Source organism: Chiloscyllium plagiosum, unplaced genomic scaffold (genome assembly GCF_037043375.1).
Source record: "Chiloscyllium plagiosum isolate Xiang-an unplaced genomic scaffold, Cpla_swu_hap1 HiC_scaffold_18, whole genome shotgun sequence".
Taxonomy (NCBI): Eukaryota; Metazoa; Chordata; class Chondrichthyes; order Orectolobiformes; family Hemiscylliidae; genus Chiloscyllium; species Chiloscyllium plagiosum.
Window position 1 is genome coordinate 67,300,867 of NW_028270156.1, and position 21,940 is coordinate 67,322,806.

The window sequence follows — 21,940 nt, forward strand, 5'->3', positions numbered from 1 at the left end:
TTCCGAATCACGGGACTGTTATGGTGCAGGACCGGACACCTACACTGTCTCTCCCAGTGAGCATTGTCACCCGAGTGCTAACCCCCTGCTCCCGTGCACATTAGTTGGATCTTGCCACCTCAAGGGTCTGTGCTTGGTTCCCAGCTGTTCACTCAGTGATGGGGGGGGGGGAGCGGGTGGTCAGTTTGTGCACGATACAAAACGAGGTATGGATGTGCATTGGGGGGAGGGTGTAAAGAGGGCGTTCGCGGGGCAGAGTGTATGGGCAAGGGTGCAGCAACTGGAATACAGTGGCAGTAAATGTTGGATGTAACTTTGCAGTTTGAGTTATAGTGTTGGGTTGAGGCTTCTCTCCCGATTTTCACTGAATTCGGTGAGAGGTAAAGTTGTGTGGGAGAGGGCTGACAGATCACCGGACGGGTGATGCCTACTCAGTGATAATGCCCAATGGCATAAATACCTTGCCAGGGCACATGCCCCTGGTTTTGAAAAATGTGATCCCAATATTTCACCCAGTGTCAGTGACTGAACAGTATCTGTGTGAGACTGGAGATACAGGACATAAAGCTCTCAGCTAGGGCATGACAAGGGCTGATTCATGAAACAAAGTGGAGAACAAAGAGCCTCCCGGAGGTGTACTTACTCTGGCTGGTGGTGTACACATCGGACGCAGACAGGGGAGCTGTTTTGACTGTCTGGGAGCCAGTGGAGAATTCTGGGAGACAGGGCATGAAGGAGCCCAGGACTAGAACAAAGCAGACCACCACAACCTGTCGAAAGCGAACATAATGTCCAGTCAAGAGACGCTCTCACACACACACACACACATACACCCACAAAAAGAAAATGTTCCTGCTTCAAATGCAGCTGGGAGTCTGTCAGTATCGGGGGCAGGAAGACACCAAAGGAGCAGAGAATCTAAGTGGACTTCAGTAAGACGTTCGAAAAGGTTCCCCCTGGTTAGCAAGGTTAGATCTCATGGAATACAGGGAGAACTAACCATTTGGATACAGAACTGGCTCAAAGGTAGAAGACAGAGGGTGGTGATGGAGGGTTGTTTTTCAGACTGGAGGCCTGTGACCATTGGAGTGCCACAAGGAACGGTGCTGGGTCCTCTACTTTTTGTCATTTACATAAATTATTTGGATGCGAGCATAAGAGGTACAGTTAGTAAGTTTGCAGATGACACCAAAATTGGAGGTGCAGTGGACAGCGAAGAGGGTTACCTCAGATTACAACAGGATCTGGACCAGATGGGCCAATGGGCTGAGAAGTGGCAGATGGAGTTTAATTCAGATAAATGTGAGGTGCTGCATTTTGGGAAAGCAAATCTTAGCAGGACTTATACACTTAATGGTAAGGTCCGAGGGAGTGTTGCTGAACAAAGAGACCTTGGAGTGCAGGTTCATAGCTCCTTGAAAGTGGAATCGCAGGTAGATAGGATAATGAAGATGGTGTTTGGTATGCTTTCCTTTATTGGTCAGAGTACTGAGTACAGGAGTTGGGAGGTCATGTTGCGGCTGTACAGGACATTGGTTAGGCCACTGTTGGAATATTGCGTGCAATTCTGGTCTCCTTCCTATCGGAAAGATGTTGTGAAACTTGAAAGGGTTCAGAAAAGATTTACAAGGATGTTGCCAGGATTGGAGGATTTGAGCTACAGGGAGAGGCTGAACAGGCTGGGGCTGTTTTCCCTGGAGCGTCGGAGGCTGAGGGGTGACCTTATAGAGATGTACAAAATTATGAGGAGCATGGATACGATAAATAGACAAAGTCTTTTCCCTGGGGTCGAGGGGTCCAGAACTGGAGGGCATAGGTTTAGGGTGAGAGGGGAAAGATATAAAAGAGACCTAAGGGGCAACGTTTTCACACAGAGGGTGGTACGTGTATGGAATGGGCTGCCAGAGGATGTGGTGGAGGCTGGTACAATTACAACATTTAAGAGGCATTTGGATGGGTATATGAACAGGAAGGGTTTGGAGGGATATGGGCCAAGTGCTGGCAGGTGGGACTAGATTGGGTTGGGATATCTGGTCGGCATGGACGGGTTGGACCGAAGGGTCTGTTTCCGTGCTGTACATCTCTGTGACTCTATAATAGACATGCAGCCTCTTTGTTGGTTCTGTGTTAACTGTCCTGCATTGGTACACTGTGACAGCAGGGGGTGGGTGGGATACAGTTGGCAATCCGCGATCTCTGCTGATACACCAGAGAGGGGTGCTCACACTCAGCAGCACCCCACTACCCCCCACCATGCCCGTGCCCGTGCCCCCACCCCGGGCTGGGGGAGATCACACACTCGGGGCTTGGATCTTACCATCAGGCAGGTTCCTGTCTGTGTTGATGCCACCCGGCAGGGACGTGGCACCTTGCCAGCCACCAGCGCCTGCAGTTTCTGCAGCTGCTGCAACAGGGTCCTGAAAGAGCAAGAGGTGGGCTTCATCATCAGAGTATTTTACCAGCCGGCGCAGCCGGGGGGGGGGGCGATGGTGGCACAGTGGGAGGTCGCAGGCCGGCCTCACGTTCTGAGGGGGTGAGTTCAAATCCCTTGGTTGTTGAGTGAATTTTGGAGGATAAAATCCCATCTGGTTCCTTGGTTTTTATTTCGGGAAAGAAACTTTACCCTGCTCCGGCCTGTGTGTGATTCCAGATGTGATTGACTTTGTAACTGAATGGAACACGGGGCCAATTTGAGATGGGCAAATCCACATTCCATGGAAGAATGGTCCAGATTTTTCCCAGGTCACATCAGTTTTATTCTCTCTCCCGATCCTGTCCTGTCCTGTGTAACACAGACAAGACTGGAAGTCAAACGGGACTTGGCTAATCTGGTCAAACTAAAAGGGGGGGGGGCGGATTTTCTAACTTTTTTGCCTCGTTTCAGAGTAAACCAACATGCGACAGACTTTAGTGACGAGAAAATGATACAATACCACGTGAAGCTGGAGACACGACTAAAGACTGGTCTTGACTGAGCTGTCTGACCAGGAGTAATTGCTTTTAATGCCCCCTCTTTACTGAAAGAAGTTTGTGATTACAGGTCAGGGGTCAGCGGTTTAACCAGCAATGTTGCTACTCCCTGCCCTGACCTCCCTTAAAAGAGATTAATTACTGGCAGTTTCCCAGCGGTAGCCACCAGATTAAACACCCAGACCCTCTGCCCCTAGCACAGCCCAAATCCTCTCGACAACACCCTCAAAGCCCGTGACCTCCACCACCTCCAGGCAGCAGACACCTCACAAGGGTTCCGGAGAGATTGCCCAGGATGTTGCCGGGTATGCAAGGCTTGAGTTATTAAAGAAAGGCTGGGAGTTTTTTTATTTCACTGGGGGTGTAGGAGGGTGAGGGGCGACCCGCTAGAGGTTTATCAAATAATGAGGGATACAGACAGAACAGATGACAGCTGCCTTTTCCTGGGGATGGGACATCTCAAGACCAGGGGGCACATTAAACTGAGAGGAGAGAGATTTTTAAAAAAGACTTCATTTGAAGAGATTTCCTGACGCAGAGGCTGGTTTGGAGTGTGGCAGCGGTGGATTTGGGGACAATGGCAAATTGTCCAAGTCACGTAGCCCCCCCCTGACCTGGGTCCCCTTCACTGTCTCTGCACCCACTGGATCTCTCCACAGGAGCATCCTGCACCCAACCGCAGCAGGCTGCAACCAAGGTTCACCGCCACGCCGATGGAAGAAGGGTGAACGCACTCTGAATGTTATTTAAAAACCTGCGTTTGTTCCAGTGACGAAAGGCTGTTGAGTAGCGTTTCCAGCAGAGGGTGCTGCTGTCCACATTCAGCAATTACCCAGCATCACCTGGTGAAGTAAAGGGGGTCAGTGGCATTGCAGTGGGGGGGGGGGGGGGGATTTGTTCGGTGCTAACCAAACCTTTGCGACCCCCACAATTTGCAGCCGGTGGGGGGGGAGGAGAGGAGTCGTACTGATGAGGTGAACCAGCCCTCGGACTGTCACCCTAACTGGACCACCCATCCCTCGGACAACGGTCGCGTCTGTGAAGCGCAGGGGTCGGAGGTTTCGAGCTTTCCTGCTGTTCTGGGAGGAGGTCAACAGGTTGCATTTGTTTTTTTTTGGTCAAAGCGCAGGGAAGAGACGACGTTTCTTTGCGTTAATTCACAGGGTGTGAGCACCGCTGGCCGGTGCTGCATTTATTGCCCTGAAGATGGCGGCGGTGAGCTGCTTTGGTGGAATCACCAAGTGGAGAGGAGGCCCTTCAGCCCACTGGTGGGCTAACCCCACTTGAGCCGACGATGCTGTTAGAGACGGAGATCCAGGATAAGGAACTATCGACGCGGCGATAGGTTTCCAAGTCAGGAGGGTGGGGGTGTGTGGATTGGACGGGAACTTGCAGGGGGGGATGGTATTCCCACGTATCTGCTCCCCTGACCCAAGATGGAAGTGGTGGTGGGTTTGGAAGGTGAATTCCTGCGGTGCCTCTCTATGGATGGTACACACTGCTGCTGCTGAGCGCTGGTGAGGGGAGGGAGTGAGTGCGGAAGGTAGGGGATGGAGGGGGTGGCTTTAACCTTCATATCACCTTTCACACCTTTAAACATCCCAACGCGCTTGACGGCCAACAGAGAAAGTGTTGTAGCGCCGGCAAGCACAGCAGAGGTCAGTGCACAGCAAGATCCCAAGAGTGACACGTGATGAATAACCTTTTAATTGCTGTCTTCCCTCTCTCACACCCACCACGGTTCACTTGAAACCTGACAGAGGAATAATTACTAACTCTCACTGAACATCACTGCCTGCCCACCATTTTAGCTTTCTTCATGGGATCTCACTTGGCGCCAACTGCCTGCCAGAGGTTGTGACAGGTGATATATAAGTGCAGCTCTCCCTTTTACCCTTCCCCTCTGGTCAGCACTTGGCTCAGAGGAGTCCTGTGAGAGAGATGGAGAGGGTGTTTTGGGGTACAGGGGTATGGGACGTATGGCTGTAACATGTGGGGAAGGGGGTTGGGTTGAACAACTGGGGGGGGGGTGTTCCTGCACCCCTACTGGGCAGGACAGGGTGCTGCGGGAGAGGGACAGCAAGAGGAGTCTGGGAGCAGACTGGAGTCCAGCCTTAGCTGTGGGGGTGGGTTTCCAGGACAGAACGGGAGGGGGTTGGGAGGTTAAATGGCTCAGAGTTTGGTATAGTCAGCGGCGCGCCTGGCAAACCACTCGCATTGATTTAGCACCTGTAACAGCCCGTGTCGCCAGACAGTTGGTGACATTGCAAAGGCCGCAGGAGGAGCCGTGTCCCAGAGCCTGGTCAAAGAGGGGAGTGCTCCTTGAGGAGTGGGGGTGAGGGGGGGTCTCCCCTCCCCTGAGGAGGGGAAGGACCGGGACACAACTCGCTTACCGATTGACATTCTCCAGAGTCTCCACCTTCTTCCAGAGCTCATTATTCTCCGAAGTGTAAGTCTCCACTCTGTCGAAAGCAAAACAGGAGGTACAGTCAAAACAAGAGGTACAGTCAAAACAGGAGGTACAGTCAAAACAGGAGGTACATTCAAAACAGGAGGTACAGTCAAAACAGGAGGTACAGTCAAAACAGGAGGTACAGTCAAAACAAGAGGTACAGTCAAAACAAGAGGTACAGTCAAAACAGGAGGTACAGTCAAAACAGGAGGTACATTCAAAACAGGAGGTACCATCAAAACAGGAGGTACAGTCAAAACAGGAGGTACAGTCAAAACAGGTGGTACAGTCAAAACAGGCGGTACAGTCAAAACAGGAGGTACAGTCAAAACAGGAGGTACAGTCAAAACAGGCGGTACAGTCAAAACAGGAGGTACATTCAAAACAGGAGGCACCATCAAAACAGGAGGTACAGTCAAAACAGGAGGTACAGTCAAAACAGGAGGTACAGTCAAAACAGGCGGTACAGTCAAAACAGGAGGTACAATCAAAACAGGAGGCACCATCAAAACAGGAGGTACAGTCAAAACAGGCGGTACAGTCAAAACAGGAGGTACAGTCAAAACAGGTGGTACAGTCAAAACAGGAGGTACAGTCAAAACAGGCGGTACAGTCAAAACAGGAGGTACAGTCAAAACAGGAGGTACATTCAAAACAGGTGGTACAGTCAAAACAGGAGGTACAGTCAAAACAGGAGGTACAATCAAAACAGGAGGCACCATCAAAACAGGAGGTACAGTCAAAACAGGAGGTACAGTCAAAACAGGCGGTACAGTCAAAACAGGAGGTACAGTCAAAACAGGTGGTACAGTCAAAACAGGAGGTACAGTCAAAACAGGAGGTACAGTCAAAACAGGCGGTACAGTCAAAACAGGAGGTACAGTCAAAACAGGTGGTATAGTCAAAACAGGAGGTACAGTCAAAACAGGAGGTACAGTCAAAACAGGAGGTACAGTCAAAACAGGAGGTACATTCAAAACAGGCGGTACAGTCAAAACAGGAGGTACAGTCAAAACAGGAGGTACAGTCAAAACAGGAGGTACATTCAAAACAGGCGGTACAGTCAAAACAGGAGGTACAGTCAAAACAGGAGGTACAGTCAAAACAGGAGGTACAGTCAAAACAGCTGGTACAGTCAAAACAGGAGGTACAGTCAAAACAGGAGGTACAGTCAAAACAGGCGGTACAGTCAAAACAGGAGGTACAGTCAAAACAAGAGGTACAGTCAAAACAGGCGGTACAGTCAAAACAGGCGGTACAGTCAAAACAGGAGGTACAGTCAAAACAGGAGGTACAATCAAAACAGGAGGCACCATCAAAACAGGAGGTACAGTCAAAACAGGAGGTACAGTCAAAACAGGAGGTACATTCAAAACAGGTGGTACAGTCAAAACAGGAGGTACAGTCAAAACAGGAGGTACAATCAAAACAGGAGGCACCATCAAAACAGGAGGTACAGTCAAAACAGGAGGTACAGTCAAAACAGGCGGTACAGTCAAAACAGGAGGTACAGTCAAAACAGGTGGTACAGTCAAAACAGGAGGTACAGTCAAAACAGGAGGTACAGTCAAAACAGGAGGTACAGTCAAAACAGGAGGTACATTCAAAACAGGCGGTACAGTCAAAACAGGAGGTACAGTCAAAACAGGAGGTACAGTCAAAACAGGAGGTACATTCAAAACAGGCGGTACAGTCAAAACAGGAGGTACAGTCAAAACAGGAGGTACAGTCAAAACAGGAGGTACAGTCAAAACAGCTGGTACAGTCAAAACAGGAGGTACAGTCAAAACAGGAGGTACAGTCAAAACAGGCGGTACAGTCAAAACAGGAGGTACAGTCAAAACAAGAGGTACAGTCAAAACAGGCGGTACAGTCAAAACAGGCGGTACAGTCAAAACAGGAGGTACAGTCAAAACAGGCGGTACAGTCAAAACAGGCGGTACAGTCAGCCCAACAAGTCTACACCAACCCTCCGAAGAGTAAACCATCCAGATCCATTTTCCTACTCTACACTTAGTCTACACTCTACACTACAGGCAATTTAGCATGGCCAATTCACCCTAACCTGCACCTTTCTGGACAGTTGGAGCACCTGTAGGAAACCCACGCAGACACGGGGAGAATGTCCAAACTTCACACAGACAGTCACCCGAGGTCCTGGAATCGAACCTGGGACCCTGGTGCTGTCAGGCAGCAGTGCTAACCACTGAGCCACCCCATGTGCCCTGTGTTGGCATGTCAGAAAACCTGACTCCATACCCCCATCCAGTTCTTGCAGAATGTTTCAGTGAACATCTCTGGGTCACCCGCACCCACCAATCCCACCTCCCTGTGGCTGAACACTCCAACTCCCCCTCCCACTCTGTTAAGGACATGTAAGTCATGAGCCTCCTCCACCACCAACTGGAGGAAGAACGCCTCATATTCCACCTTGGGACCCGTCAAACACACACAATAAACATAGACTTCACCAGCTTCCAAATCTCCCCTCTCCCCACCTTATCCCAGGTCCAACCCTCCTACTCGGCACCGCCCCCTTGACGTGATCTACCTGTCCATTTCCCTTCCCATCCATCCGCTCCACCCTCCTCTCCGTCCTATCACCCATCATCCCCACCTCCATCTACCTGTCGCTTTCCCAGCTACCTCCCCCCAGCCCCACACCCTCCCATTTTTCACTCAGCCCCCCCCCTGCCCCACAAGTTACATTCCTGATGAAGGGCTTATGCCCGAATCATCGATCCTCCTGCTCTTCGGATGCTGCCTGACCTGCTGTGCTTTTCCAGCACCACACTTTTTGACCCCCATCCAGTTCTGTCAAAGTAATCGCATATCCCCTATTTCTCACCGTTGTCAAAACATATATAGTACTGGGAAATCGACAGCCCCGAACTTTACAGGGAGTCACGTGAAAGCACGGTGACTTAGTGGTTAGTACTGCTGCCCCACAGCGTTTGGGATCCGGGTTCCATTCCAGCCTCAGCCAACTGTCTGTGTGGAGTTCGCACATTCTCCCCGTGTCAGCGTGGGTTTCCACCAAGTGCTCCGGTTTCCTCCCACAGTCCAAAGGTATGCAGGTTAGGGTGGATTGGCCATGCTAAATTACCCATAGTGCTCAGGGATGTGCAGGTTAGGGTGGATTGGCCATGCTAAATTACCCATAGTGCTCAGCGATGTGCAGGTTAGGGTGGATTGGCCACACTAAATTACCCATAGTGCTCAGCGATGTGCAGGTTAGGGTGGATTGGCCATGCTAAATTACCCATAGTGCTCAGGGATGTGCAGGTTAGGGTGGATTGGCCATGCTAAATTACCCATAGTGCTCAGGGATGTGCAGGTCAGGGTGAATTGGCCACGCTAAATTATCCATAGTGCCCAGGGATGTGCAGGTTAGGGTGGATTGGCCATGCTAAATTACCCATAGTGCTCAGCGATGTGCAGGTTAGGTTGGACTGGCCATGCTAAATTACCCATAGTGCTCAGCGATGTGCCGGTTAGGGTGGATTGGCCACGCTAAATTACCCATAGTGCTCAGCGATGTGCAGGTTAGGGTGGATTGGCCACACTAAATTACCCATAGTGCTCAGCGATGTGCAGGTTAGGGTGGATTGGCCACACTAAATTACCCATAGTGCTCAGCGATGTGCAGGTTAGGGTGGATTGGCCACACTAAATTACCCATAGTGCTCAGCGATGTGCAGGTTAGGGTGGATTGGCCATGCTAAATTACCCATAGTGCTCAGGGATGTACAGGTTATGGTGGATTGGCCATGCTAAATTACCCATAGTGCTCAGGGATGTGCAGGTTAGGGTGGATTGGCCATGCTAAATTACCCATAGTGCTCAGGGATGTGCAGGTCAGGGTGAATTGGCCACGCTAAATTATCCATAGTGTTCAGGGATGTGCAGGTTAGGTTGGACTGGCCATGCTAAATTACCCATAGTGCTCAGGGATGTGCAGGTTAGGGTGGATTGGCCATGCTAAATTACCCATAGTGCTCAGGGATGTGCAGGTCAGGGTGAATTGGCCACGCTAAATTATCCATAGTGTTCAGGGATGTGCAGGTTAGGGTGGATTGGCCACACTAAATTACCCATAGTGCTCAGCGATGTGCAGGTTAGGGTGGATTGGCCACACTAAATTACCCATAGTGCTCAGCGATGTGCAGGTTAGGGTGGATTGGCCACACTAAATTACCCATAGTGCTCAGCGATGTGCAGGTTAGGGTGGATTGGCCACACTAAATTACCCATAGTGCTCAGCGATGTGCAGGTTAGGGTGGATTGGCCACACTAAATTACCCATAGTGCTCAGCGATGTGCAGGTTAGGGTGGATTGGCCACACTAAATTACCCATAGTGCTCAGGGATGTGCAGGTTAGGTACATTAGTCAGGGGTAAATGTTGGGGAATGGGTCTGGGTGGGACACTCTTCGGAGGGTCACTGTGGAAATTATTGGGCCGAATGGCCAGTTTCCACATTGTAGGGAATCATTGACTCACATCTAGACAGAGGGCTGTAAAGTCATGTTGTGTTCGAGACTTGGCTACTTACTTCTTCTCGAGACTGTCCACGTATTCCTTCTTCTTCCTGCGGCTCTCCTGTGCAGAGATCTGAGCAGAGACAGGCAGAGTCACAGTGATAGCCTCCAGCAAGCAGACAATGGCATACCATCGCGGTGACTGACTAGTTCACCGACTTGCCCCAGACAAGGCGGGATCGCTTCAAGCCGGGTTCTGACGAAGGGGGTTCGGAGAGTTTACACACGGAATAATGGATGTGAGTTAGAGACTGGGATTAAAGTGCGCGGTGTGTGTTAACAGGATAACAGAGATCTGGGAGTGAACCGCAAGGCTGGAATATAATTGAGGGGCTTGGATGATGTATAAGTAGGATAATGGCTAGACACTTGGGAATGTGTTACAGGCCGGGATCTAACCGAACCGGATTAGATGGTTTTTGGAGCTCGACGGGAGTCAGCTACGGGCTGGAATTTAATTAAGGGGTCAACCTTCGAAAGGAAATGTCATGCCTGGCGCTAACTGCTGCATCGTTGAGGTCAATTGTGTGGAAAACAATTGGTCTTTAACGGGGGATATTGCATGACTGAAGAACAGGAAGGAGCAAGATGGTGTCACTCGTGGGTGTCTGATGATAACCATGAAGAGGCACGTAGTGCGGTAACACAGGTCCGGTGGCAATAATGGGTAACTCCTTCAGGGGCTCGGGACACCCAGCCCTGATGTACCCCATTGGCTGTACACTGCCCTTAGTGGTGTCACACCCAAGGCCTCGTTCCCTGCCCCCAGTGGATCGTGGGATGGGGCCTAGCAGCAGTTTAACCGGGCCCTCTGCTTCACTATTGGCCAAAACGCACCCCCCCCCCCCACCTCAGACTGTGGCGCCCCGGGAGTTCGAGCCGTTACCTTATTCTTGATTTTTCTCCGGACCCGTTTGAGGGCCTTCTCCTCGGCTTTTGTGAGGGGCAGCTTGGTGGGGATCGGGTATCCCTCGGCGATCAGAGTGCGCTTCTCCTCCTCGGTTAGCAGCAGCGGGCCTGAAGTCCCTTGGAGCTTCTGACAAGAGAGGAGAGCCCAAAGTTCACCAGACGCCTGGTCCCACCGGTTTTTAATAGATCGCCTCGCCCGTGCCCACCCAGTCACATTGAGCGTCACCCTTATCAACCGACGAGCTGCGGTCATTGGTTACCAGGCCGAGATCTAGACACTTCTGCCTGCATCCCCCCCCCCCCCTCCTCCTCACCCCACCCTCGGCTGTGGGGTGGTGACGCCCTTGCTGCTGTTGACCTCAGTACCCCAGCTTAGGTAGAGGTCAGTCAGTCCCTGACCCCTGCTGCACTTGGACCTGCCCCCAAACGGGGACACCCGGGGGAGGGTGGCAATGGGATCGGACTGTGCGGTCGTCAGTGCCAAGGACCCGCCCATGGACAACGGGCATTGAGTTGAGCCACAAAGGGGGCAGGTGTGACCCTTAGCACTGAGCCCCAGCCAAGGTCTGCACTGGGAGAAGGGAGAGGGCTTTGGGAGGGAACGCCACGTTTGAGAATTTGTAAAGCGAAACAACAAATTTCAATTGGTCAAAGTGACATTCTGTTATTACGTGGAAGAGCCGGTGTTGGACTGGGGCGGACGAAGTTAAAAATCACACAGCCCCAGGTTATAGTCCAACAGGTTTATCTGGAAGCACTAGCTTTCGGAACGACGCTCCTTCATCAGGTGATTGTCTGAAAGAGTGGTGCTCCCAAATAAACCTGTTGGACGACAACCTGAACCCGTTATTGACAATTTATTGAAGAATAAATATTTGTATAGGCCCCAGCATTATAATCTCTGTTGAACCTATTACCCGACTCATCGAGACGCTAGTGAGGCCTACAGCAGGGCAAGGTGCAAGGGAGCTGTTTCTCAGGGAGTAGGTTGGTGGAGCCAGCCTGTTCAATGAATACCATTGCCGGCTCCCCCAAGGCCTTCTACTGACATTCGGTCCATTATTCCCGTAACAACGTACCACTTCTCTCTCTGCCCTGACATAATTCCCTCTGCTGATACAATTCCCGCTCCCCTCCACTTCGGCTCACAGTCCGGGTCTCCCGGGGTGGGTTCCCGCGTTTAGAATGGAGACCCAGGGTCCTGCATTTCTCTAGCGCCTCGGTTGGCGGCAAAGTTCCCCCTCCTGCGCTGTTGCCGCGGGGATTTTGGATGGGGAGCGTGGTGGAAAATCGTGCACGGCGATCTCCCACAGACAGCATCGGATAACGCTTCAAGTGTCGGTCGTGGGTTATGCATTGGTCAGGATGCCAGAGAGAATGGCCATTTCCTCTCTTCACCTCCCCACCCCCCCCCCCCCCCCCCACCCCCTCCCACCCCCTCCCCAGGGTTGGATCTCCCACCGCACCGGCGAGCCACAGACCAGGAATTAACGGGGGATGGGGTGGTCAGAAGAGAACAACACAGGCAAAATACGTGTGAGGGATTCGGAGGAGGGGGTATGGGGGGGGTGGGTTTGCAGATTTCGGTGCCCATGTGAACACTCCGAGACATTTTCGCGCTCCTTCCCCCCCCCCCCACTCCCCCGCCAACACCCAGTGATGCTTCCCGCTCAGGCTATTGGTAGCCCATAGTCGCACGCGATGGTTTTTAAATCAGCAGACGTACGTGAGGTGCGGTGAGCAGGGGCGACGATGAGATCGCACTGGACGTCCGAGCCTGTGGTCGTGCTGGGCTGGACGGGGGGAGAGACCGGGGACTCTGGGAGCCATCGCTGTCACTGCTGTGGCTGCTGGGGGGTGTTGGTGGCAGCTCCATATCTGAGGGAAAACACCAGAACAAACGCAAGTCAGGTCACACCAGGGAGACAAACCAAACAGGTCACCGCTCGGGCGGCGGGGTGGGGTGGGGTGGGGGGGTGGGGGGGGGGGGTAACCCCCACGTGCTGACAGAAGCGCACCTTCCATCAACTCCTTCAATCGGTCCCCTCGTCAGGACACTTCGCAAGAATGCCAATGGGACGGGACAGGCTTTCACACATAAGAGGGGTGATCCGATTGGTTGGCAAGCGGATTCTGATTGGTGAATTAGGGAATGAACTAGCCAATGGCTGTTGAGCTGAAACTGGCACAATAGCCTCAATGAGGGGGACCAGATTTAGGACTGAATTGAGAAGGAACTTTTCACCCAGAAGGTTGTGCATCTATGGACCACCTTACCCAGTGAAGTGGTTGAGGCTTCTTAGTAAATGATTTTAAAGCTAAGATAGTTAATTGCTTGAACAGTACAGGAATTAAAGTTTATGGTGAGAGGGCAGATGGGTGGCGCTGAGTCCACGAACAGATCAGCCATGATCTTAGTGAATGATGGAGCAGGCTCAAAGGGCCAGATGGCCTTCTCCTGCTCCTAGTTCTTACGCTCCTATGGGGAGCGCAGAATCCAGTCTCCGGGACAGAAAGCACAAGGGTGGCGTCAAGCCCCTGCTTTTTGCCAGGCGTCCCCCCGCCCCCGCACCTTCTACAAAACTACTCCCATCCCACAAGACATGTCCCTCGTGACGTTCAGTATTTTATATCAGCCCCACATTCCAAAGTGGCACCGAGCAGAAAGGGAAACACGAGGCTCCTTCCCCCCCCCACCTCCCCCAACAGCCACCGGACGCCCATCGCTCCCCTCCACCCCCTCATTGTCCCCCCACCACCCAATCCCCCACCCAGACCCCCCGGGGTTTGCGCCCTGCTGTCCCTAGACATCTGCTGGCACCTCACTGAGGAGAGTTTCAGCCCCAGCTCTCTTCCCCGCAGTGTGGGAAGAGGCCATTCAACCCATCGAGTCCACACCGACCCTCCAAAGAGCATCCAACCCCTGTACTTCCCATGGCTAACCCAGCGAGCCAACACACCCCCTGGACAATATAGGCAATTTAGCGTGACTGATCCACCTAACCTCCACATCGTTTGGACTGTGGGAGGAAACCCACGCAGACACGGGGAGAATGTGCAAACTCCACGCAGACAGTGGCCCGAGGCTGGGATCGAACCTGGGACCCTGGTGCTGTGAGGCAGCAGTGCTAACCACTGAGCCACCGTGCCACCCATTGTCAACTTCTATCTGCACGGGTGGTATTCTTTCAGCAGGGGCAGGATGGAGCTGAATTCCTCAGTCACTGCCGGGAACAATCCGGAACAGATTGACCTCTTAGGGAGGCCCGAGCGCCAGACTCCAACTGGGAGGCCATACTGCAGGGCAACGTGCGAAGGTGCAGACCTGGTGTGGTCCATCCCAGCTGACGAGAGCATCTCCATGTGCCCCTTCACCTTCAGCCAAAGCCAGGCACTGTGGAGGTTGGGAAAGCCCACAGGGGTCTCAGGGTTACTTAGCACCGTGAAAGACTGAGTCTTGCCTGGGAGCTACGCTCGGGTACAGAGGCCTGAGGCCTTCGCTGGCTGCTGAGTGGGAGCTAATGGAGGATCAATGTTCACCAAATTTCATCGTAGCATAGGGCAGACTCACTGTCCCCATCCCCTGTCAGGGTAGGAACTCTTTGGCTTAATGTTGTTGACGGTGGTTTGACCTGAATAGTTCTAATAAGAAGGAGCTCTTATCTTTGCTTATTGTGCAGTGGAACCGGGGGAGACGGGCTAACAATACAGGGTAGGCCGATGAGGACTGAGATGAGGAGAAATTCCTTCACTCAGAGAGTCATGGAGCTATAACAGCATGGAAACAGACCCTTCGGTCCAACACGTCCATGCTGACCAGATATCCCAACCTAATCTACTCCCATTTGCCAGCACTTGGCCCATATCCCTCCAAACCTTCTTATTCACATACCCATCCAGATGCCTTTAGAGTGCTGAGCCTGTGGAATTCGCCACCATAGGGTCTGAAACATGCAATGTGTTTAAGGAGGAGCTGGAATATAGTTCTTTGGGGATGTAGCACTCCCAAGGGTTTGGGGGTGAACAGGGGACTGAAATAGATGGTCAGCCATATTGAATGGTGGAGCAGGCTCAAAGAGCTGATTGGCCCTCCCTAACACTATGTGTCTCGATACAATTGAATTGATCTGATGGATGTTATTACAGGGACTTTTAGGATGAGATCCTAAACTGTTCTCCCAGCCAGTCTGGTATGACGTGGGCAGTGGTTATGGCATTCCTGAGTATTAACCCTTTCAGGCCCTTGCATTCACTGCCGGGACCCAAGTGGTTACAAACAGCGATCAATACCCAGTAGGAGGAGAGACTGAGGGACAGAACACTGGCATTTACATGGGCTGTGAGTCTTTCAGTAAATGATTAACCAGGGGTTGAGAACAGCTATGAGACTTCTACAGCTCTGCCCAGCGACGTGTATTTAACGGCAGCGCACTGTCCCGGATGGCACACCGAACTTGTTTGATCATTAGATTGTTGTTAACGAGGATTCCAGGGCTCAGGGGGCGGATGGAGGGATTAGAATTTGTGCTCCATTTTTCCGAAGCTGGGGAATTCAATACCTCGTGCTGTAGCCAACCTCCCCCTTCCCCCCCCCACTCCCGACTCCGAGGGCAGTTCAGAGCTGGATCTGCAACATGTTGGAGTCAGGGTGAGGTTTCGTAGGGAGTGCTTCCCAAACATATTCCTGTTTGGAGGTTTGGAAACTGTGGTGATGCCTTGGGCGAGGGCAGTAGCGTGAGAGCGAGGGGAGTACGGGTGAGAGAGAACAGGAGCCCGTTGCAGACGGACTGACATCTCGCCAACTCACAGCCTTTCCCATCCCCGTGGGGAAGGCCTGCCTTAAGAGATATGGTTCATATGGTCAATGTGCAGATGGAAGCAAGGGGTTGGCACGATTAGTCACACCCGCCACTGCTGCACTCTGCTCTCAGGATAGCCTACTGACACACTGTGGGCAGACCAGGAGTGGGCCTAGCCCCCCACAATCCCCCAACCCCTCCGAAATAGTGGCGGGCGGGGGGGATCTCTCATTTCCATCTGAGTGACGAGTCAGAATCTCGTGTCCATCCCTCGTTGCCATCCAGGCTGTCACTCCCTACCTGTGTGGACACTGAGGAACTGATTGAGATCTTTGGGTTCGACTTTGATGTGAGGCACTGCGCTTGGTTCAGTCTGGGCCTGTAAAGAAAAGAATAAGTGCTGGGGTGAGGATTAAAGCCATGCACCAGTTAATCAGCCCCACCTCACGGATAACGTTAGCTTCTGCTTCGCTGTCCCTTCCTTTTCCCTTCTAAACACAGTAACTAGGAGCAGGAGGAGGCCGCTGGGCCCACTGGTCCTGCCCCGCCATTTAAACCTGCTGATGGCCGGTCCTCTATCCCACTCTCCTCTTGCTTTCTCCCACATCCTCCTGGAAGCTTTTCACATTGAGAAGTGGATCTCCCTCTTTCTTGAAGTGTCTGCGGTAGAGAAATTCCTTCGACTCACGACCTTCGGAGCAAAGAACCCTTTCTCCGTCCCAGCTTTAAATGGTCTACCCCACATCCTGAGACTGCGTCTCCTCATCTAGACTCCCCCAGCCAGGGAAACCATTCTCCCTGCATCCAGTCTGACTTGCTCTGTTAGAATACTGTTCACTTCAATCAAATCCCCTGTCACCCTCTCAGCTCCACGGAATACAGCCCACCTCATATGGAAGGCCCACCATTCCTGGTATCAGCTTAGCGAATGTTCTCTGCACTTTCTGAATGGCAAGTATATCCTTTCTTAGATAGAGACTAAAATACTCAGCAAGGCTCTGTATAATATCCCTACATCAAGCCCTCTTGCAACAACTGCTATCAGCCACTTTCCTTCCTAATTGCTTCCAGTGTTTGCCTGTCCACTTTTATTCACACGGACCCCTTTGCACACCAACATTTCCCAACCTATAACCATCTGTTATGGTTAGCCAGCCACCAAAACATTGCCTGAGGACCCAAAGGGACAGGCAGATTCGCCGCCCTGCTGTCGTACTGAGGACATCGGCACCTGATCTTTCCAGTGACCCGTCTTTCACCCAAGGGGGTCGCTTGGACCTCCCCCCCCCTCCCCCCCAGTGGAGGGGAGCAGACCAGGGGTTCTCAGAGAACGGCCCATTACTGTGCAGCAGATCAATGTTCATCATCAAACACAGCACGCCAAGCTGTGTGGAGAGCTGCTGACCACACAGCAGCGCCAACGCTCAGCCCCCACTCCCAGATTAGTGTCCAATGAGATGAGCGGTGTTCTTCCAACGTGAGTAGGGAACCTATAGGACAGGGGAGGGGGGGGGTGTACCCACTCCAAAGTGGAGACGGATGGTCTGACTGTATGACAGCCCTGTCCCGACAGTGGGACCAACATTACGACTGTTTAATACACCTGACCCTCGTAGGCACAAGTCAAGGGAAGACTGTATAATGGAGCAGGGATATTATAGAATGAGGTGACAGGATGAGACTTAAGGATATTGCAGCTTTGCTGAGAGGGAGACATGTCGGGCCTAGTCGAAGGTGGTCATCACAAGGCTGTCTTTTAACAGGGATCCTGTGAGTGAGACAGGAATCATGAGGCCCCCTCCCTTCCCAATTTCAGACATACCAGATCGTCTGCGGTGTTTGATGGTGGAGCAGAGGTCATGTGTTGCCCAGAGAGAGCTGATATCTGTGTCGCTGGTGAGACATGGCAGGGCTCTGGCAATGGGTTTGGCTCCTGTTTGATCATGATGTGTGTCAGGTCGGGTCCGAGGGACCAAATTCCACAGTTGGCCTCTGTCCAGAGAAGGAGAAAGGAACAGGAATGAGATGTGAACGCTGGTGTTTCCATCACAGCAGAGATACAGTCACACGCTCAACTACACAACACCGAATACCTTCACATTAGCATCGAAGGCAAGGCCCAGGCTCCTGTAACCATAGCAACGAGCAGGCCAAAGGGGGCTGCAATACCGAGGCTGATCAGACAATGGAAATTGGAAGAAAAAAGAACAAACCTCCTGTGACAGCCCCAAGTATACCATCATTTGCACTATTTCAAACCATTGGTTCATAAATCTAAAGGAAGTGTTCACAGCTAGATTAATCAGTAAGAGAGTGTAACAGCTCATCACTGTCACCCTCCCACCCTCACCCACTGTCACCCTCACACCCTTACACACCCACCCACTGTCACCCTCCCACCCTCACACCCTTACACACCCACTGTCACCCTCCCACCCTCACACACCCACCCACTGTCACTCTCCCACCCTCACACACCCACCCATTGTCACCCTCCCACCCTCACACCCTTACACACCCACCCACTGTCACCCTCACACCCTTACACACCCACCCATTGTCACCCTCCCACCCTTACACACCCACCCACTGTCATCCTCACACGCTTACACACCCACCCACTGTCACCCTCCCACCCTCACACACCCACCCACTGTCACCCTCCCACCCTCACACACCCACCCACTGTCACCCTCACACCCTTACACACCCACCCATTGTCACCCTCCCACCCTCACACACCCACCCACTGTCACCCTCACACACCCACCCATTGTCACCCTCCCACCCTCACAACCTTACACATCCACCCACTGTCACCCTCCCACCCTCACACACCCACCCATTGTCACCCTCCCACCCTCACAACCTTACACATCCACCCACTGTCACCCTCACACCCTTACACACCCACCCATTGTCACCCTCCCACCCTTACACACCCACCCACTGTCACCCTCACACGCTTACACACCCACCCACTGTCACCCTCCCACCCTCACACACCCACTCACTGTCACCCTCACACACCCACCCATTGTCACCCTCCCACCCTCACACCCTTATACACCCACCCACTGTCACCCTCACACACTCACCCACTGTCACGCTCCCACCCTTACACACACACCCACTGTCACCCTCACACCCTCCCACCCTTACACACCCACCCACTGTCACTCTCCCACCCTTACACACCCACCCATTGTCACCCTCCCACCCTTACACATCCCCTCACTGTCACCCTCACACCCTCCCACCCTTACACACCAACCCACTGTCACCTTCCCACCCTTACACACCCACCCACTGTCACCCTCACACCCTCCCACCCTTACACACCCACCCACTGTCACCTTCCCACCCTTACACACCCACCCACCGTCACCCTCCCACATTTACACACCCATCCACTGTCACCCTCCCACGCTAACACACCCATCCACTGTCACCCTCCCACGCTAACACACCCACCCACTGTCACCCTCCCACGCTAACACACCCACCCACTGTCACCCTCCCACCCTTACACACCCACCCACTGTCACCTTCCCACCCTTACACACCCACCCACCGTCACCCTCCCACATTTACACACCCATCCACTGTCACTCTCCCACCCTTACACACCCACCCATTGTCACCCTCCCACCCTTACACATCCCCTCACTGTCACCCTCACACCCTCCCACCCTTACACACCCACCCACTGTCACCCTCCCACCCTTACACACCCACCCACTGTCACCTTCCCACCCTTACACACCCACCCACTGTCACCCTCCCACCCTTACACACCCACCCACTGTCACCCTCCCACGCTAACACACCCACCCACTGTCACCCTCCCACCCTTACACAGGTTGTGGTTATGTCCAGCTGAAAGCCTGGGGTGCTACAGAAACCCCACGTGAATACTAACCCGTGGAAACAGACGTGGTTTCCCCAATAGTTGATTCCAATTTCTCAAATTGCATGCTGAGGAGAGGGAACCCGTTAGACTGCCCCATCCCAACGATGGATTGGAGTGAGGGCCCAAAGCCCATTAAAGAGGGTGTGAGGAAATTCACACTCACAGCCACAGTTCCAACTTAGCAAACATTTCATCACCACAGAAATTTGGCAGAGGTCGGAGGTCATTCTGGCAAACATTGGGATAACGGCTACTCAGATCAGCAAGCCGGGAGCATTCAGGGAGCTGGACTGAGCTCAAGTTAAGTCAGAGGCCGTGGGAGTTTGGATTGCTTCAAGCTACAGATGGTTGAATGTGGGCGGAAGGTGAATTTAATTGTCAAATGCAGAAGGAACCAGACACCTTACGGAGGTGTAAACGGATGAGCGCAGTGATGGCATGGCCGTGGGGGTCGAACCTCAGAGGGCGGCTTAGGGAAGCAACAGCATATTCAAAGACCTTGGAGATAGACCAGCCGTTTTGCTCGGATTGTGGAATCACGGTCTTTTTTTTCTCCGAGACGAATAGTGATGAGCAGAGATTTAAAGGAGAGACGCCCGTTAGCTCAGAGAGGGAGAGAGCCATGAACAATACCAGCTGAGCTGGGGGCCAGGAGGGAGAGTTTGCGGTTTAATGGAGAGCAGGTCCGAGTCGAGCTCAGAGAGGGAACAAAGTGGGGGGGGACCAGCCAGAGTGAGGAATGAGCTCAGGGGGCTCGGGCTGGGAGAAGCTTCAGTGTTCCATTGGGCTCCTGGCCAGGGGAGTGGCAGACACCGCTAACCACATCATCTTCATGACAAAGAGGCCGTGAGTTCCTCACACTTATTCTTCGAGGTGAAGGTGGAGGGGGGGGGGGGGGGGGGTAGGCTTTCAGAAAGGCCAGGAAGGTGGGGAGAAATGAAGCCCGTGGGTTCCCTTTGGAATCCAGGGGCCACCCTGGAAAGGGGCAGGAGGAGTGGTTTAGCAGTCTCGAGCAGGAGCTGGTGGTGTCGCATGGGGCCCGTGTGGTTGGCAAGGAACCCGCGTCAGCTCCTTGGGGGAAGCCTCCAGGGACGTGTGAGTCAGCCGTGGGGCTTTCCCAAGGATTCCGGAGTCCCTTCAATGGAAGTCCTGCCAGCTGGGATCAGTTACTAAGCAGTCAGTAAGGCATTCACCAGAGTCCCAGGATTAGTGAGGGACCTTAATAAGGGATATTCCCCCCAACCCCCACCCCCAAGACACCACAGATAAACCTGACAGCGTTTGCGGGAGGGCCTCAGGCAGCAATTGAAGGCCTTGACCACTCCCACACTCCATCACAGTACGTTCAAGAGCATGGCATCCAGTTGTTCATCGCTGAGCTCCCCCATCGCCAGTGGCTGGGAATCCCACATCAGTGGCCCACTGCCTTCCAAAGGCATCGGGTTGGGAGTTTGACTGGGTGGGGGAAGGGGGGGGGGGGGGGGGTCACTGAAGGTGGGACTGATCACCATGGTTCCCCGTTGCCATGGGCTGCATCAACGACAGCTAAACGCCACGCAACGTCAGCCAAGATCACCACACATACCTACTGCAAGGCTCCACAGAGTGAAGAGGTTGGGTTTGATTTACCACTGTCACGCGTACCGAGATACAGTGAAAAGTGCTGTTTTACACGCTCTACAGACACCTCGTACCATCCAAAACGCATCGGGGTGGCAGAACAGAGTGCAGAATGCAGCGTTACCGCCGCAGAGAGAGAGAGAGAGATCAGAATTAACATTCAGGAGGTCCACTCAAAAGCCTGATAACAGCGGGGAAGAAGCTGTTCTTGAATCTGTTTGTACGTGTATTCAAATTTCTATCCCTTCTGCCTAACGGAAGAGAATACGACCAGGCTGCTTTCCCAAGGCAGTGGCAAGTGTAGATGGAGTCAGTGCACGGGTGATTGGGTAATTCAGAATCGGATTGGGTTACCAGCTATAAGCTGTCAACATGGTTGGCCACGTTCTGGCAAAATGGAGCATCTTACGCACTGATCTTGTGCTCTTCTTTCCTCTTAAGTGTCGTCAAAGCCCATTGACATTTTCAAACATGAGGGAAAACAGACATATATCTGTGCGGTCTGTGGGGATCCTGCAGCCCTGTGTGTAACACCGCGGCCGAAATGTCTGCACTGACAGACATAGCCTTAGAGAGCTGCTGCTGCTGCCCCGTCCTGCTGGCTTTGGGGTTGTTTTACGAGGGAGCGTTCAACGACAGCAAGGCGCCACTAAAAATATTTACGTTGGAAGGGCCCAAATCGACACATTTGTCTGTGTTTGACCAGAGAATAGATCGCACCATGAGATGCCTGCGC

At 52.8% G+C, this 21,940-nt stretch overlaps 1 protein-coding gene across 1 annotated transcript in view; it reads right to left on the reverse strand.

The window, feature by feature from the left end:
- The window catches only part of creb3l1 (cAMP responsive element binding protein 3-like 1), a 194,602-nt gene that overhangs the window by 7,455 nt on the left and 165,207 nt on the right, over nt 1-21,940 (reverse strand). The window contains exons 3-10 of the mRNA XM_043706199.2: nt 17,494-17,663; nt 15,972-16,050; nt 12,599-12,750; nt 10,850-10,999; nt 9,978-10,036; nt 5,364-5,432; nt 2,318-2,417; nt 644-770 (exon numbers count right to left, since the gene is read on the reverse strand). Of these exons, the coding sequence (XP_043562134.2) occupies nt 644-770; nt 2,318-2,417; nt 5,364-5,432; nt 9,978-10,036; nt 10,850-10,999; nt 12,599-12,750; nt 15,972-16,050; nt 17,494-17,663 (906 nt within the window). The remainder of the gene's footprint in view (nt 1-643; nt 771-2,317; nt 2,418-5,363; nt 5,433-9,977; nt 10,037-10,849; nt 11,000-12,598; nt 12,751-15,971; nt 16,051-17,493; nt 17,664-21,940) is intronic.